A 15,052-nucleotide genomic window follows, 5' to 3' on the forward strand; every position below is an offset into this window, starting at 1 on the left:
CTTGAATAATAGGTAACATTATCTACAATATTTATCTCGGTATCACAATATTAATTTAAGTGATTCAGTAAATTAAAATACACCTGTGTTTACTTTATTTAAATTTAATATAATGTTGATGAACTAGTTTATTAATAGTTATGATAAAAATTTATAATGCATATTTGTATTAAAATTCTAACAACAACGTATAACTCAAGGGATTTCAACCTATAGTATGATAAAGTTTGATTATGGGATAAGAGAGACAACAATATTTGCATGAATGAGACGGCTAAGTACGTACAGTTCACTGGCACATTACGTAATGCTTTTTTTTTTATTAATTCATGTGTTTGTTCTTGCTTCATACAACTTATTAATATGTATAGAGCGGCTAGTTAACCCTTTGACTACCACATAGGTTACCGGTGCCCTACTCGGCGCACTGTTGTAATTGTGTCGATTTATCTAGTATACCCTGGGAGAGACGAATTCGAAGTTAGGTACTGAGAATGAATTTACTGGTGGTAGGACCTCTTGTGAGTCCGCACGGGTAGGTACCACCACCCCGCCTATTTCCGGCGTGAAGCAGTAATGCGTTTCGGTTCGAAGGGTGGGGTAGCCGTTGTAACCACGTTGTAACTATACTGAGACCTTAGAACTTATATCTCAAGGTGGGTGGCGCATTTACGTTGTAGATGTCTATGGGCTCCAGTAACCCCTTAACCCACCTGGTGGGTGGGCTGTGAGCTCGTCCACCCACCTAATCAATAAAAAAATAAAAATAAAAATTCTAAGAGACCTAATGACCTAACACTAAGACTTAAGCATATATAAAAAACAACGAAAGAAGACAAAGTTAGGCAATCCAGGCGCTTAGTAGGTAACAGAAATCGACATGATTACTTCGGTGCGCCGCGCAAAAAACCTTGATACCTTACACAAAAACCATAGAGTCGTGTGTAATAAAATTAAATTTTGATGGGCTTCGCGAATACTGATATAGAACTAGTGGATCTTCAGAGAATATAAACACACTCCTTATGCCCTTGTTTGAACTGAGTCGACGTCGCCCAAAACACGTCATTTCGGATCCTCCCGATCCACTAACAGTGTTTTAGGTAGCTCAAGCACCGGTCATCGTTCTTATCGAACCTGTCGCTTGCGACGAAGGGCTCGGCGAGTAAATTAACCCACAGACAGCCCACTGAGTTTCTCGCCGGATCTTCTCAGTGGGTCGCGTTTCCGATCCGGTGGTAGATTCTGCAAAGCACGGCTCTTGCTAGGGTTCGTGTTAGCAACGTCATCAGGTTTGAGCCCCGTGAGCACACCTACTAGTTAAGGTTACGCTGAAATGGTCTCTCAAGACCATTCGCTTATGTAGGAAAAAAAAACATGAACTGAAAATAGGTTCCCGACAGAATCACGTAAGATAGCATTTCCGTTTCTTTAATGCTGAGCGGACGAGCCTACGGCCCATCTCATGTTAAGTGGTTACCAGAGCTCATATACAAATATAACGTAAATGCTGCTATTCACGATGAGACATGAGTTCTAAGTCTCCGTTTTACAGTACAACGGCTGCCTCACCCTTCACACCGAAACGTGTTTCTGCTTAACGGCAGAAATAGGCAGGGTTGTGATGCCTACCCGTGCGGACTCACAAGACGTCCTACCACAAGTAATTACGCAAATTTTATGTTTTGTGTGTTCGATTTTTATTACACGATGTTATTCCTTCACCATGGAAGTCATTCGCGAACATTTGTTAAGTACGTATTTTATTACAAAAATTGTTACCTGTCTGCGGGATTCGAACACCGTTGAATTTCTAGATACGAATGCACCGGGCGTCTTATCTTTTAGGCCCCGACGACTTTGCTACGTAAAACTGTGTAAAATAAAATAAACTCACAATATTTGTTCTATTCAGTCATTTACTTAAGTAAATTACAAATAAATGTCTTAAAAAACCTACTGCCGATAGAAGTGCAAAGTGTGCAAACTTATAACTTCGTCTCAGTGATCTTCTCAGTGGGTCGCGTTTCCGATCCGGTGGTAGATTCTGCGAAGCACGGCTCTTGCTAGGGTTCGTGCTAGCAAACCTGATGAGGTTTGAGCCCCGTGAGCTCATCTATTAGTTAAGTTTACGCTGAAACGGTCTCTCAGGACCATCAGCTTAATTAGGGAAAAAAGAGCATTCATTTGTGGCGTTTAAGAGCGCACCTTTTATATGATGCGTAAGTCGGAACGCACGAGACGTGGAAAAAAAGAAGATATCATGTGACATGGGACCTTTTTACCGCCGAAAATATAAAACGTAAAAATAATTTAAAATGTGTCTAATAAGTAATATAATATAATAATGATACTAGGCTGCACTAAAAGTATCGGGAATGGAATATTTCCACTGTTCCTGTCATATTAAAATCTTTTGAAAACTCCTTGGTTTGAAAACTCCTTGGTTTTAAAAATCGAATACCATTTATTTATTTAAAAAAAGATTCTCGGTCTTGTCACGAGGTTTTGTCAAACTTGTTTAGTCGTTGAGAAAATGGAATTGACTCGAGAAAATTCAAGAGCGATGATTTATTATGACTTTCGAAGTGGTTTAACACAAAAACAGTGTGTTGACCGGATGATTTCTGCATTTGGTGATGAAGCCCCATCCAAAACCACAATTTATCGCTGGTTTGCTGAGTTTCAACGTGGACGTGTCAAGCTCAGTGATGATCCCCGTCAAGGTCGTCCAAAAACTACAGTCACCCAAGAAAACGTTGATGCTGTGCGTAAGCTGATTGAGGAAGATCGACATGTGACATACCGCGAAATTCAGGCAACTTTAGACATTGGCATGAGTCAAATACAAATAATCTTGCATGAACAATTAGGTGTAAAAAAGTTGTTTTCCCGATGGATACCGCATTCGCTCTGTGAAGAGCAAAAAGCGGCTCGCGTTACTTGGTGCGTCAGAACTCTCGAAAGATTCCACGCAGGATCCTCAAATGCTGTATACAACATTGTATCAGGTAACGAATCCTGGATATACGCGTACGAACCCGAAACAAAAAACCAGTCACGAGTTTGGGTGTTCGAAAATGAGTTAAAGCCAACAAAAATTGTTCGTTCACGGAGTGTTGCAAAAAAAATGGTGGCCACGTTTGTCTCCAAAACCGGCCATGTTACGACTATTCCTCTTGAGGGACAAAGAACGGTTAATGCAGAATGGTATGCTAGCATTTGTTTGCCACAGGTCGTTTCTGAACTCCGTAAAGAGAACTGCAACCGCCGCATCATCCTCCATCACGACAATGCGAGTTCTCACACCGCGCACAGAACAAAAGAGTTTTTAGAGCAAGAAAACATAGAATTATTAGACCATTCGCCGTACAGCCCCGACCTAAGCCCTAATGATTTCTATACTTTCCCTAAAATAAAGAATAAATTGCGTGGACAGAGATTTTCATCACCTGAAGAAGCTGTGGACGCCTACAAAACGGTCATTTTGGAGACCCCAACTTCCGAATGGAATGGTTGCTTCAATGATTGGTTCCATCGTATGGAAAAACTTGTCAAATTTCGCGGAGAATACTTTGAAAAGCAACAAATACATTTTTAAATAGTAATGTTGTGTCACTTCGTTAATTCCCGAAATTTTCAGTGCCGCCCTCGTAATAACATGTACTTTTGGGTTAGGAATATTGTGTTCTTTTTTTATAATAAAATTAAAATGAAATATAATAACAGAATTGTTTATGTCGCTACAACAATAAAATTTCTATTGTTTCAATTGTGGTGTTAATTATATAAAACGCGACTTTACGGCTAAATAAAGAAGGGACTCTTTTTGAACTCCCTCACATTATTCAACTCGATATTAAATCGCCACTCGACTTACATACGTGGAGTTGACACATCTCTATTATTACCATAGACCTATATAGTAGGGACACGACATATTGTTCTATACGTACAATTGCTTATATAAATAGCACCCATTTTGAAGGCACACACATAAACATATATCTATCTCGTTCTTACTCAGCACTTTAACTCGCAGGAAAACAATATAACAGTATTTCAGTGCGTACATAAAATGAAACATGAATATACGTAAATGTCTCCGTCTCCGTCTAATGTGGCCGAAAATCCGCCATGTTTAGCGCGCCAAATGTCATTGTCACGTCAGTTCGGCCGTCTGTTTTGGGTTGTACATTATTTATTGACTTTGATATCGATTTAATATGATTGCTTATATAAAATTTCTAATTTTATCATGCTTAAAACATACAAAAATAATAATTAAAACATATTTTATAGGATCTCAAGAAGGTCGATGCCCCAAAACTATTATCTATATATATTTAAATTCATTATGGAGCCCTCATCCGAAACAGATTATATACTTAATAATATATTTGAATCCGAATCTCATCAGGTTTGAGCCCCGTGAGCTCACCTACAAACGTTAGGGTTACGCTGAAATAGCCTCTCAAGGCTCTCAGCTTACATAGGAAAAAAAAAATCCGAAATATCGGACACAATTTTTCGGTCGGAATCTATTCATTATGACACTAATCATAAATACCTCTTTAAAATATGTCATCAAAACATATTTAGACATTCTGTTTAGATATTTCGGGAAAAAGGCTACTGACAAAATCTCTTCGGAACTATTTAAATAAAATAGTTTTATTCCGCAGTGAGTAAAACACTATTGTAAATTCGTTAAATATTTATTAATTAAGTGATTTTAGAGAGGAAGTCACAAGGAAGGACGTTTGTAATTTCATTAACGAATAAATGTTCTGTAGGTGTTTTTTTTTTATCAGGCGGTCCCTTGATAAGTTTAAAATTTGAATCACTCTCAAGTGAGAGTGATTCAAATGGTGCGGTGCACCTTCCTTGAGGTGCGCTGCGGTAGTCTGTTACGGACTTTAGAGCCAGCAAAACAATTTAAAATAGATTGTAATAGTCTAAGAAAAACACGTACTCAAAATACGATAACATTCAGCATGCTAGAAATGGGCTGATGGCACTGTACTATGCCATATCTTTATGTTTTGCGGCAAACGACAACTTTATAAAATCAGTGTAGCAAATTTTAAAAATCGTCATATCGTTTACTTGGAAAATTTGAAGCACGAACTCGTCTTAGATTTCACATAATATCTAAATCACATCATCTTTGCACATAATAATATACTTAATACCTATTAAAGTATAAATTCTACAAATACATTCATACTCAACAATATTTAAAATAAAATAAGCCAAGAACGTTTATCGATAAAATCTACTAACATTAAAATCTTCTGGGCAGCACTAAAACCGCCATGTTTTGTGGCCAGATGACGTCACAGTGGCACGAATTTTTCGTTGACGTTTCATTTCCATAGGTTTCCTACTTCAGTGATTATTACGTCAAGCACCGTATGTATCTACCAGTGTTGCCACCTTGGTGGTTTTCCCACCAGAACTGATGATTTTTCGAGGCGTTTAGTGGTATTTTTTCATTCTATAGCGCATTTATTATTTTTAGTGGTTTTTGGCGGTTTTTCAATAAAGAATCTGGCAAGATACTTTTGATAGGGAATCTCCTGATATCCCGAAATTTCATGATAATGTTTTCAGCTTAGGTACTCTATAACCGGGGAATTCCTAGGGGAGGTCGTTTGTTAATGAATGTTTTGTTTGTACTTTGTCCCATTCTAATGCGGGTATCGAAAGAGTATTTAGTGTAATGAATATTGTAAAAAGCAAACTGCGGAACAGGATGGCTGGTCCACTTTTAAATACTATTATTTTTATAAAAAATAGGCTTAAAGCTATTGATGCAAAGTATTTCAACTATGAATTACCAAGCGATGTCATAGCACTTAATAACGGTCTAAACACAAAATAATCTTACAAAACCACAAGACTACAGCTATCAACACCTTTAGCGTCGACGGTAGCATCTACGAGTAAGAATGATTATAAAGTTGTAGATGATTTTCACTAAATTTTTTAGACTACATTTTAATTTACACACATTACTCTTCTAATTCTTATTCTTCTCTTATTTATTCTTCTGATTAAAAAATAAACATATTAATTTGGTTTTATTTTACTGTCAATAGAATATTAGGAGCCAGTTTTACAGTTTCTAGATGAGCTCCCGTAGTATAAAGCTAACGAATCATTCATTCAAAACTGTCTTTTAACCAATCGTAGATGCCTTATTACGGAACTAGTGCAACTGGCACTAAACATAATCGACTTAGGATTTCTTTAGTCTGATTCAAGGTCAAAAACTTAGCGGAAGTTAGTGGTTTTTTTATTAACAAAATTTCCGAAATCTGGCGAAATTTTTCTCTTGACCTAGCGCCATAAAAAAATCTAAGGTGGCAACACTGGTATCTACGTATGTCAAAGAACACAAACTTCAAACAAATGTAAACAACATGGACTTTGGAATGAAATATTTTTATTTGAATGAAACCTAGATTAAAAATTTACCCTGTATATTACATACCTATATAATTTTAGTAACTGTAATGAAAGTACTTAAAGAATGGACGATCCCATTGCCTTGGGGGAAATTAACGCGTAAGTCGATTGCATCTGAAGTTGTATGAAGTAAACTTAATTTCCTTGTGCAGACAGTGCTTTAGCTTAAGTTATGATCTTCACGATACATGATGATAACTTACCGTTACGATCGCGGTAGATATGGCTGCGAGTAAAATATAAAACCGTATTGTTGTGGTTACATTTCCATTATAGTCATTGTGCATTGTAAATTCAATGGTTAGGTAATACTATTATTGTAATTACCTGTGGTAGGACGTCTTGTGAGTCCGCACAGGTAGGCACCACCACCCTGCCTATTTCTGCCGTGAAGCAGTAATGCGTTGCGGTTTGTAGGGTAGGGCAGCTGTTGTAACTATACGGATACCCTAGAACTCATGTCTCAAGGTGGGTAGCAGCATTTACGTTGTAGATGTCTACGGGCTCCAGTAACCACTTAACACCAGGTGGGCTATTAGCTCGTCCACCAATCTATACCAATAAATAAAAAAGTTATAACTATGTAAACATTGTATGGTGTCTACTTTGTTGATTGCATAATATTATATTTTATATTACAACACTTGAAATTACACACTTACATTCCAAACCATTCTTGTTTATTTAATTAGAAAACAAAACCATGACCTGATTGAAATTTTGGTTATAATCAATAATCTGAACTTAAAAAACAGTTGTTAGTAATAGTTTAACAATTATTACCAATAGATAATGTAAAAGTGGGTGATATAAATATATATGTATTGTTTCAATGAATGGGACTGTTGTGATGAAATATAACTTCAGAATTAAACTTTATGGATCCAGTTTTTCAATGTAATATCTAATGTCTATGTCATCATCATTCTCATAATTATTAGGCTTCCCACAAAGTTTCCCAGAATGAACAGTCCTGCACAGTCTGTATCCAGTGGATTCCCGCTACATTTAGCAGATTGTCCAGATCATGGGAGGTCCACCACACACTGGAGACTGTGTACAAAAGAACTTTTCTGTCCCAGTGTCCATCTCTTCTATGCACAACATGCCCTGCACACTGCCATTTCAACCTTGCAATCCATCGGACTATGTCAATTGCCCTAGTTCTTCTCTTATTCAATGCTGGTATTCTTTTTTATGGCTTAGATGGGTGGACTAGCTCACACCCCACCTGGTGCTAAGAGGTTACTGGACTCCATAGACATCTATCGCGTAAATGCACCACCCACCTTGAGATATAAGTTCTAAGGTCTCAGTATGGTTGCAACGGCTGCCCCACCCTTCAAACCGAAAGACATTACTGCTTCACTGCAGAAATAGGCAGGGTGGTGGTACCTACCTGCGTGGACTCACAAAAGATCCTACCACCAGTAGGTCTTACCAATGGCAGGTATCTCTGAGCATTGAGCACCAGGTGATAAAGTCCATTGTCAGTGACCACTGCCACATTTTTAGCACCCTCTAACCTACTATAATGTTTTCTATAGCCTGTTGGTGATTAGGTATGGTCACTCATATACTTGACAATGCCAAGGATGTAGCTAAGCCGTGAGGAAAACTATTTTCATATCACATTAAATGAAAAAGATTGTTTTTTTTATACATTTATAATCCGAAAATCTTCAATCTTTTGATGCCTATATAAGCTTTGACTACCTCTTTATGTTAAAATTGTCAGTCAGCTTGCTCGACTTGACTTAAAAACTTTTGCTTCTCTATGAATAGTTATGGGAATAAGTTATATAGAGTATGCTACATTTAACATTACATTATAAAATCAAAACAAATATAAATGTACAATAGGCGGTCTTATTGCTAAAAGCGATCTCTTCTAAATAACCTTCAAATGGAGCAGAAGGTACTTCTAGGTACTTCAAGCACCGGTCACCGTTCTCGTCGAACCCGTGGCTTGCGACGAAGGGCTCGACGAACAAATTAACTCTCAGACACAGCCCACTGAGTTTCTCGCCGGATCTTCTCAGTGGGTCGCGTTTCCGATCCGGTGGTAGATTCTGCAAAGCACAACTCTTGCTAGGGTTCGTGTTAGCATCGTAGTCAGGTTTGAGCCCCGTGAGCTCACCTACAAACGTTAGGGCGAAGCTGAAATAGCCTCTTAAGGCTATCAGCATAGGTAGAAAAAAAGAAAAAGAAAAAGAAAAAAAAGAGATTATTACCGTTTTATACATAGTAATAAATGTTACATTTATAATTCAAAATGACATCTTCTATAAATACCTATATCAGAACAGTATACTGGTATCTTACTTTTTAAATTACAAACCACATTTTCAGTGTATCAGAAATAGAGATGCTTATGCGAATCACACAAAAGAAAGTAAGCATGAGATTCTTCGATCAACAATAGTAACTAGATTTCGGGTCGGTGCATAAAATCCGTCTCGTCAAATAACAGCGCACTTGAAATGTGAGCTCTTATTTTGTTTAGTTCACTTCAAACACAGCCAATGTCAACCCGTCTCACAATACCGCAGTGTGTATTCAAAAGTTGCAAAAATAAGGCCCGAAAAAGCAATTTAACGGCCGGAGTATCTTACTTTCGGTAAGTACATGAAGTATAAACTATATTGTAAGCTTTAAACTTATAAATAATATTAAATTTTGAACAAAATTACCGATTTTTAACCACCGCTACAAATGTTGGCCAAGGCTCGGCCAGCACATGGACAAACTTTTGCTTAACAGAACAGTAAATGCATGGAGTAGATTCGTGTTGTAATAATTTTTTAAAATTTGTTAGCAGCACTTCAAAATTAGTTGGTTAAAATTGGTTAATGCTGCTTTTGTGTCTGTTTGTTGGACTCTCATTAGATACTTAGCTTTCCATTTTTATTTTAGCTTTCCTAGCAATCACGTGTGCAGAATGGATCTCGATTGTCGCCAGAGAAAAAAGAGATGACTTTTATAAGCCAGCTAAGAACTCCGCTTATTGACACTGGACATCTTTGCCTTCCGAGCTCACGGCTACTGAAATGTGGCCGAAACATTGTAATAAAAATACCACGCTTGAAACCGTTTAAACGTTAAAAATATATATTACACAAAAACGTAACGCTAATAAAATAATAAGTAATGTATAGATACTAACAAACATACATTTCCAAAACATAAAAAGTAAACAACTAAACTTTTACTTTAATTCATTAATAAATTATTTTAGTGTTAAGCGCGACTCCCTTACCTCCTGTAGTAAATAGAAATCGGCATTTCAAGAAGCAAAAATAAATAAAGCAAAACGATGTTAGTTCTCAGAGCAATTAAGGGAAAAGTTACTTTATTTGTTGCACCTTAAGATTGATTTAACATTAAAAGTTGTTTAAAATATGTCTTTTTATTGGTAAGTGACAGGAGTAATTTATTGCTTTGCTCGTTTTATGTGACGAATGATCGTAAGTATTAGATAATGTTTTGGAGATTTGTGACTTTATTACTAGGTGCCATAGTTGTTATTAGTTTGAAAGTATAAGTGTTTCAAAACTTTTTTCTCCGTTTGTTAGTAAACGAATGTAGCTATATAAGTATATATTCACGCGGACAGTTTTTGCTTTAATTTTGTACGTATCCCTTTATCTAGTTACTATTGTTGATCGAAGATGAGATTAGTTACAAAAACAAGTTGCTAATTCTTTTCGATACAACTGGTAGGATTTTGAGCCCGTATGGGTAGCAGGTAGGTATGACTTAGAACTCGTGTCTCAAAGTGGGTGGCGCCATTTATTTTATTGATGTCCATGAGCTTCAGTAACTACCTAACAGGTAGACCTTGAGGTCTTACCTGTCTAGTCTAAAAAAAATTTATTCCTGTCATGAATGTCTTCAGGGATCACTATGAATATCACAACGTAATGTGTACCTGATCTACTGTTTCAGTCGTATCCTGGGGTAATCCACGGGGTGATCCAATACTGCTAATACACGGTCGTCAGGACAGTGTGGCCACCTACATTCCATTACTGGAACTGCTCCCGGATAAATATTATTATGTTGGATATGACATGCCCGGACATGGAAAGTCAGATGCTTTCCCGATTGGTATGAAATTGTTATATTTCTATTTTTTTTTTTAAACTTTAAAGAATTCCTTTTTTCTTAAGCCATATTCGTTATTTTTTAATACGCTTTTGTTAGCTTCAAACGTATGTATGTTAGTATGTAACGGAATCTTTGAACATAATTTTAACCCCCTTCAAAACGTCGGATTAACTCGAAATTTGGCATACTTGTTAAGGACCGATCACAATACAATATTTAAAAAAAAAATAAAAAAATTGAAATTCAACAAAAAAATAGAAAATAAATTTTAATAAATTTGAATTAAAAATAGTGTAAGAAAAAATGTGATTTTCATTTTTTTTATTGTTGGTGCGATTGGGGTTGCTTTAAAGTTGTTTAAACTATTAATTTCCTTACAAAAACTTAGTAAAACAAAAAAAGAATTGCATGATTCTGCCAGTAGTCATGTGCTTGTCTCGAAGATTATGTCATGGTATTTTTTTTTTTTTTTTTTATTGCTCAGATATGTGGATGAGCTCACACACCTTGAGATATAAGTTCTAAGATCTCAGTATAGTTACAACGGCTGCCCCACCTTTCAAACCGAAACGCATTACTGCTTCCCGGCAGAAATAGGCGGGGTGCACTTCGAATGTGTAATTGGCGCGAACAATTTATCTCTTCATTATAATCGCCTTATCGTGACTGCCCCTGACTACTCCTCGCATCCTGTCCACGTAGGAGCCAGTCACCATAGACGCCCTAGACACGTCCTTACGGCTCTACCAGGTCAAATAACCGTTGCATTAGACGCCTTTAGCTCTAACACTAGGAGCAGGCTTAGGGACTCTGGTAACCGTTGAACTCGGCAAAGAGCTCCACGTGTAACCTTATCGAAACATCAGCCCGTTGAGTTTCTCGCCGGATCTTCTCAGCGGGTCGCGATTCCGATCCGGTAGTAGATGCATTGGTGAAGCAGCTGCTCTTGAGTTACTAGGTCTCCTTCGGAGGCGCTCGGGCAGCTGTTAGCTAATCCCACCCATCCTGGTCTTTGCTCACCTACCTGTCCTGAAAAAACTGAAAAGCCTCCGGGCTACCAATAATCCTTCATTCATAAAAAAAAACTATCTTTGGATATAATCTATCGGAACAAATCCGGTCAGAATAGTGGGTCAAATTATTGTATTATCAATGCTTATTGATATGTTTTGAGATTTTGATGTAGGTGTTAATTACGTTCAAAGATGGGGTACATACATATAGGCGAAGCCAATAAAAAAGCGTTCATACGTACATTACTATTATATATTCGTCTATTGTATTCATTAACTAGTAAGAAATCCATTTTAATTTTTTTTTTTTCAGGCGTAAAGTTATCTAGGCTTCATTTCACGCCCGTTATAGAATACGTTGCTAAGCATTTGGGTTGGACGACGTTTACATGTATGGCACATTCTATGGGCGGCGAACAAGGTACGAATATCAATTGGTGAAAGGTTATTGACGTGACAACGTCTTGTAATTCGATGGAGCCGGCTGCACGCACGAAAAAAAAAGACTCATGCGGCGTTACCTCGCTCTGAGGCGTTCCATTTAAGGCTTGAAGTGCAAGCGAGAGCGCGCAACGAGCGACAAAGAGGCACAATCGGCCCCCGCGTTCGGCAGCGTTCGACATCTGTCTCTCTCCTACTTGAGTGAGCGATGTATCCGCGTGGACAGCTGCTATACAATTATATGTTTTCGTCAAATATGGAGTTCAGTGAAAAGTTAAAGTGGTGTCAATTGTTTACAGCAACGATAATTGCGATAATTGAAAAATGAAACCATTCCATCAGTATTTTCTTATGACGTTGTCACGTTCAACTATCGTCAGTAAACCGACTTTACAGACAACCGATTTTTGGCTTGAAACGATATTTTTGCAACTTTACTTGAGAGCCATTCATAGTTAAAACATTTGGCAAAAAATATTGACAAAAAAACTCCTTCAGCTAATCGAATGGGGTAAAATAGTGTAGGCATGGAGGGTAGAGGTACGGAAAACTGTCACTATGTGTGAAAAAGTGTCCGTTAAAATCTGCTAAATAAAGGTGGCGCTACAGTAGCAACCGGGTAAATTTAAAAAAAGGCGCTGAAAGTTTTTAGAATAAGATAAAGAACTAAAAATTTAACGAAAGAACTGTAAGCACTACAAAATGACAAAAAGTATTTTATTTAAAGCTGATAAGAAAATGCAATCGATGTCTCCACGTTTTACGACAGCAATAATTTTAGGTTATATTGACGAAATTAGTTTGGACTACGTAAACATGTGAGGTCTTTGGTTCTTTCGTTCTTTTTTATTTCTCTATCTTATTCTAATAACTTTCAGCGCCTTTTTCAAAATTTACCCGGTTGCTACTGTAGCGCCACCCTTATTTAGCAGATTTTAACGGACACTTTTTACACACAGAGACGGTTCTCCTTACCTCTACCTTCCTTAGTTAAAGATGATCGAATCGCCGTCTATTTGACAAGTTAGAGGAACGCAGCCACACAGCCTCGCGTTCCCGCCAAAAAATACTGAAATAAACTTGACACTTATTGTTTTTTTTTTTAAGCCATGTTCTACAACGCTATCAATCCGGGCCAAATAAAAAAACTGATTCTCCTCGACGTGGGTCTTTCGTTGCAACGTTTACAAATGGTGCCGATGAATGAATATTACAAAAGTTTTTATGACGCTCACTACGTCGACTACCACAAACAGATTTCAGAGAGGAAAGCTTACAGCAAAGAGGAAGCTTTGAAAGCTGTCGTCAAAGCTAGAGGCGTTAATAGAGAACAAGCTGAGATAATTCTATCTAGGAACTTGATTGAAATCGGAGATGACAGATTTGTGTGAGTGACGAAAGTAGTTTTTTTTTTTAAAGCAACCGTTTTCAGACCTGACATCCTCAAGCTAAGATTTACTTTTAAGATTCAAGCCAAAAACATGAATGTCGCCATTTAGTCGTGATACATCAGGTCGAAACTATGTCCGCGCTGTGTGAGAGCTTGAGTATAGAACAAGGATATGAAGGATTAGGGTCCTGTGTGTGTGGGATTAAAATATACTCAGACTTCATAAACCCCGATTGGCAGCTTCGCTAATGTAATATATTCTAACTATTCTCGGGTGAATTTTTTTTTTTTCGGTATGGCAATCGGCTTTGTTATTTATTTACGGCTAACGGCCACAAGACCTTTTAGCCAATCGTTTCCTTGCTTATACCATTGCTGCCAGTGTTCAGTTTTAAGAAATTATTATTTATATACATTTATTCTGTTATATGAAAATTAATTTGGATAGAATGAGATGAAGTTTAATTAAGGAATGCTCCGATAAAATGTTAATTCACTGAGATTATTTCAAACCAGAAAAGCCGCCATTTTGTTTTATTTTCTCAGAATCGTGCACTTAACACTACACAGTCCAAAACGCTCATAACTACCCTTTTTTTTTAATTCCAGCCTATCTTGGGACAACAGATTGAAGTTACTAGCACCCTCAAACTATCCAAAAGAATATTACTATGAATTGTTCTCGAGAAACTCTCCTCCCACTTTATTGCTGCGAGCCACCGAAGAAAGAGGGGGTTCAGCGGACAGAATACAAGCCGTCAAGGAAATCCTTACCAAAATGGAGGAGAACTGTGGGAATTTTCTTATCGTGTCAGTGACGGGTGGACATGACGTTCATCTGACAAATCCGGAGCGCTGCGCCAAACATATCTCCGAATTTTTGGATAAGGACTTCGGGAAATCTAAACTGTGATTGGATATTTAATAAAATAATAAACCTAAACGAATGCTTTCTTTTAACACCAAGTGACGTCATTTGGGGTCAAATAAACTTTACTGGTGGTAGTACCTCTTGAGAGTCCGCGCGGGTAGGTACCACCACCCTGCCTATTTCTGCCGTGGAGCAGTAATGCGTTTCGGTTTGAAGGGTGGGGCAGCCGTTGTAACTATACTGAGACCTGAGAACTTATATCTCAAGGTGGCTTGCGCATTTACGTTGTAGATATCTATGGGCTCCAGTAACCACTTAACATCAGGTGGGCTGTGAGCTCGTCCACCCATTAAAGCAATAAAAAAATAGACTAATGACCGCAAAAACTTTGTATCCCTTTTTATGAAAATTGTGCGGACGGCGGGGTATGACATTTTCCACACTTATAGAGAATGTAGAGAAGAAGTGCACAATGCTAATATTTTTATAAAATAATGCATAAAAGATACATTAAATCAATAAAAAAAACATTACACAAACTACATACCATGTATTTGACGCACACACTACATACCATGTATTTGACGCACACACACATGCATACTATTTATTTATTGTCAAACTTCTGTTCTTGACGTCTGTGGTCAAATTGAGAATAGATTAAATATTGTTTGTCTTTATTAATATTTTTCTATAGTATAGTCTTGGCGAAATTTGTGATTATAGAAGTATAATAGTCTTTGAAAATAGAAT

At 37.3% G+C, this 15,052-nt stretch overlaps 1 protein-coding gene across 2 annotated transcripts; it reads left to right on the plus strand.

Annotated features, from left to right (window-relative positions):
- Window positions 1-6,379: 6,379 nt before the first annotated feature.
- On the plus strand, window positions 6,380-14,371 carry LOC101746339 (serine hydrolase-like protein). 2 transcript variants are annotated; one of them, XM_021348199.2, is made up of 6 exons: window positions 8,858-9,094; window positions 9,391-9,540; window positions 10,423-10,584; window positions 11,911-12,018; window positions 13,146-13,425; window positions 14,038-14,371. In XM_021348199.2, the coding sequence occupies exons 2-6, from the start codon at window positions 9,525-9,527 to the stop codon at window positions 14,339-14,341; spliced, it is 870 nt and encodes a 289-aa protein (XP_021203874.1). In that variant the 5' UTR covers window positions 8,858-9,094; window positions 9,391-9,524; the 3' UTR covers window positions 14,342-14,371. The 2 variants fall into 2 exon arrangements, with proteins under 2 accessions (XP_004926490.1, XP_021203874.1); XM_004926433.5 differs by lacking the exons at window positions 8,858-9,094; window positions 9,391-9,540 and adding an exon at window positions 6,380-6,573.
- The last annotated feature ends 681 nt before the right edge of the window (window positions 14,372-15,052 follow it).

The sequence above is a fragment of the Bombyx mori genome, chromosome 24 (genome assembly GCF_030269925.1).
Source record: "Bombyx mori chromosome 24, ASM3026992v2".
In the NCBI taxonomy this organism is placed as follows: domain Eukaryota; kingdom Metazoa; phylum Arthropoda; class Insecta; order Lepidoptera; family Bombycidae; genus Bombyx; species Bombyx mori.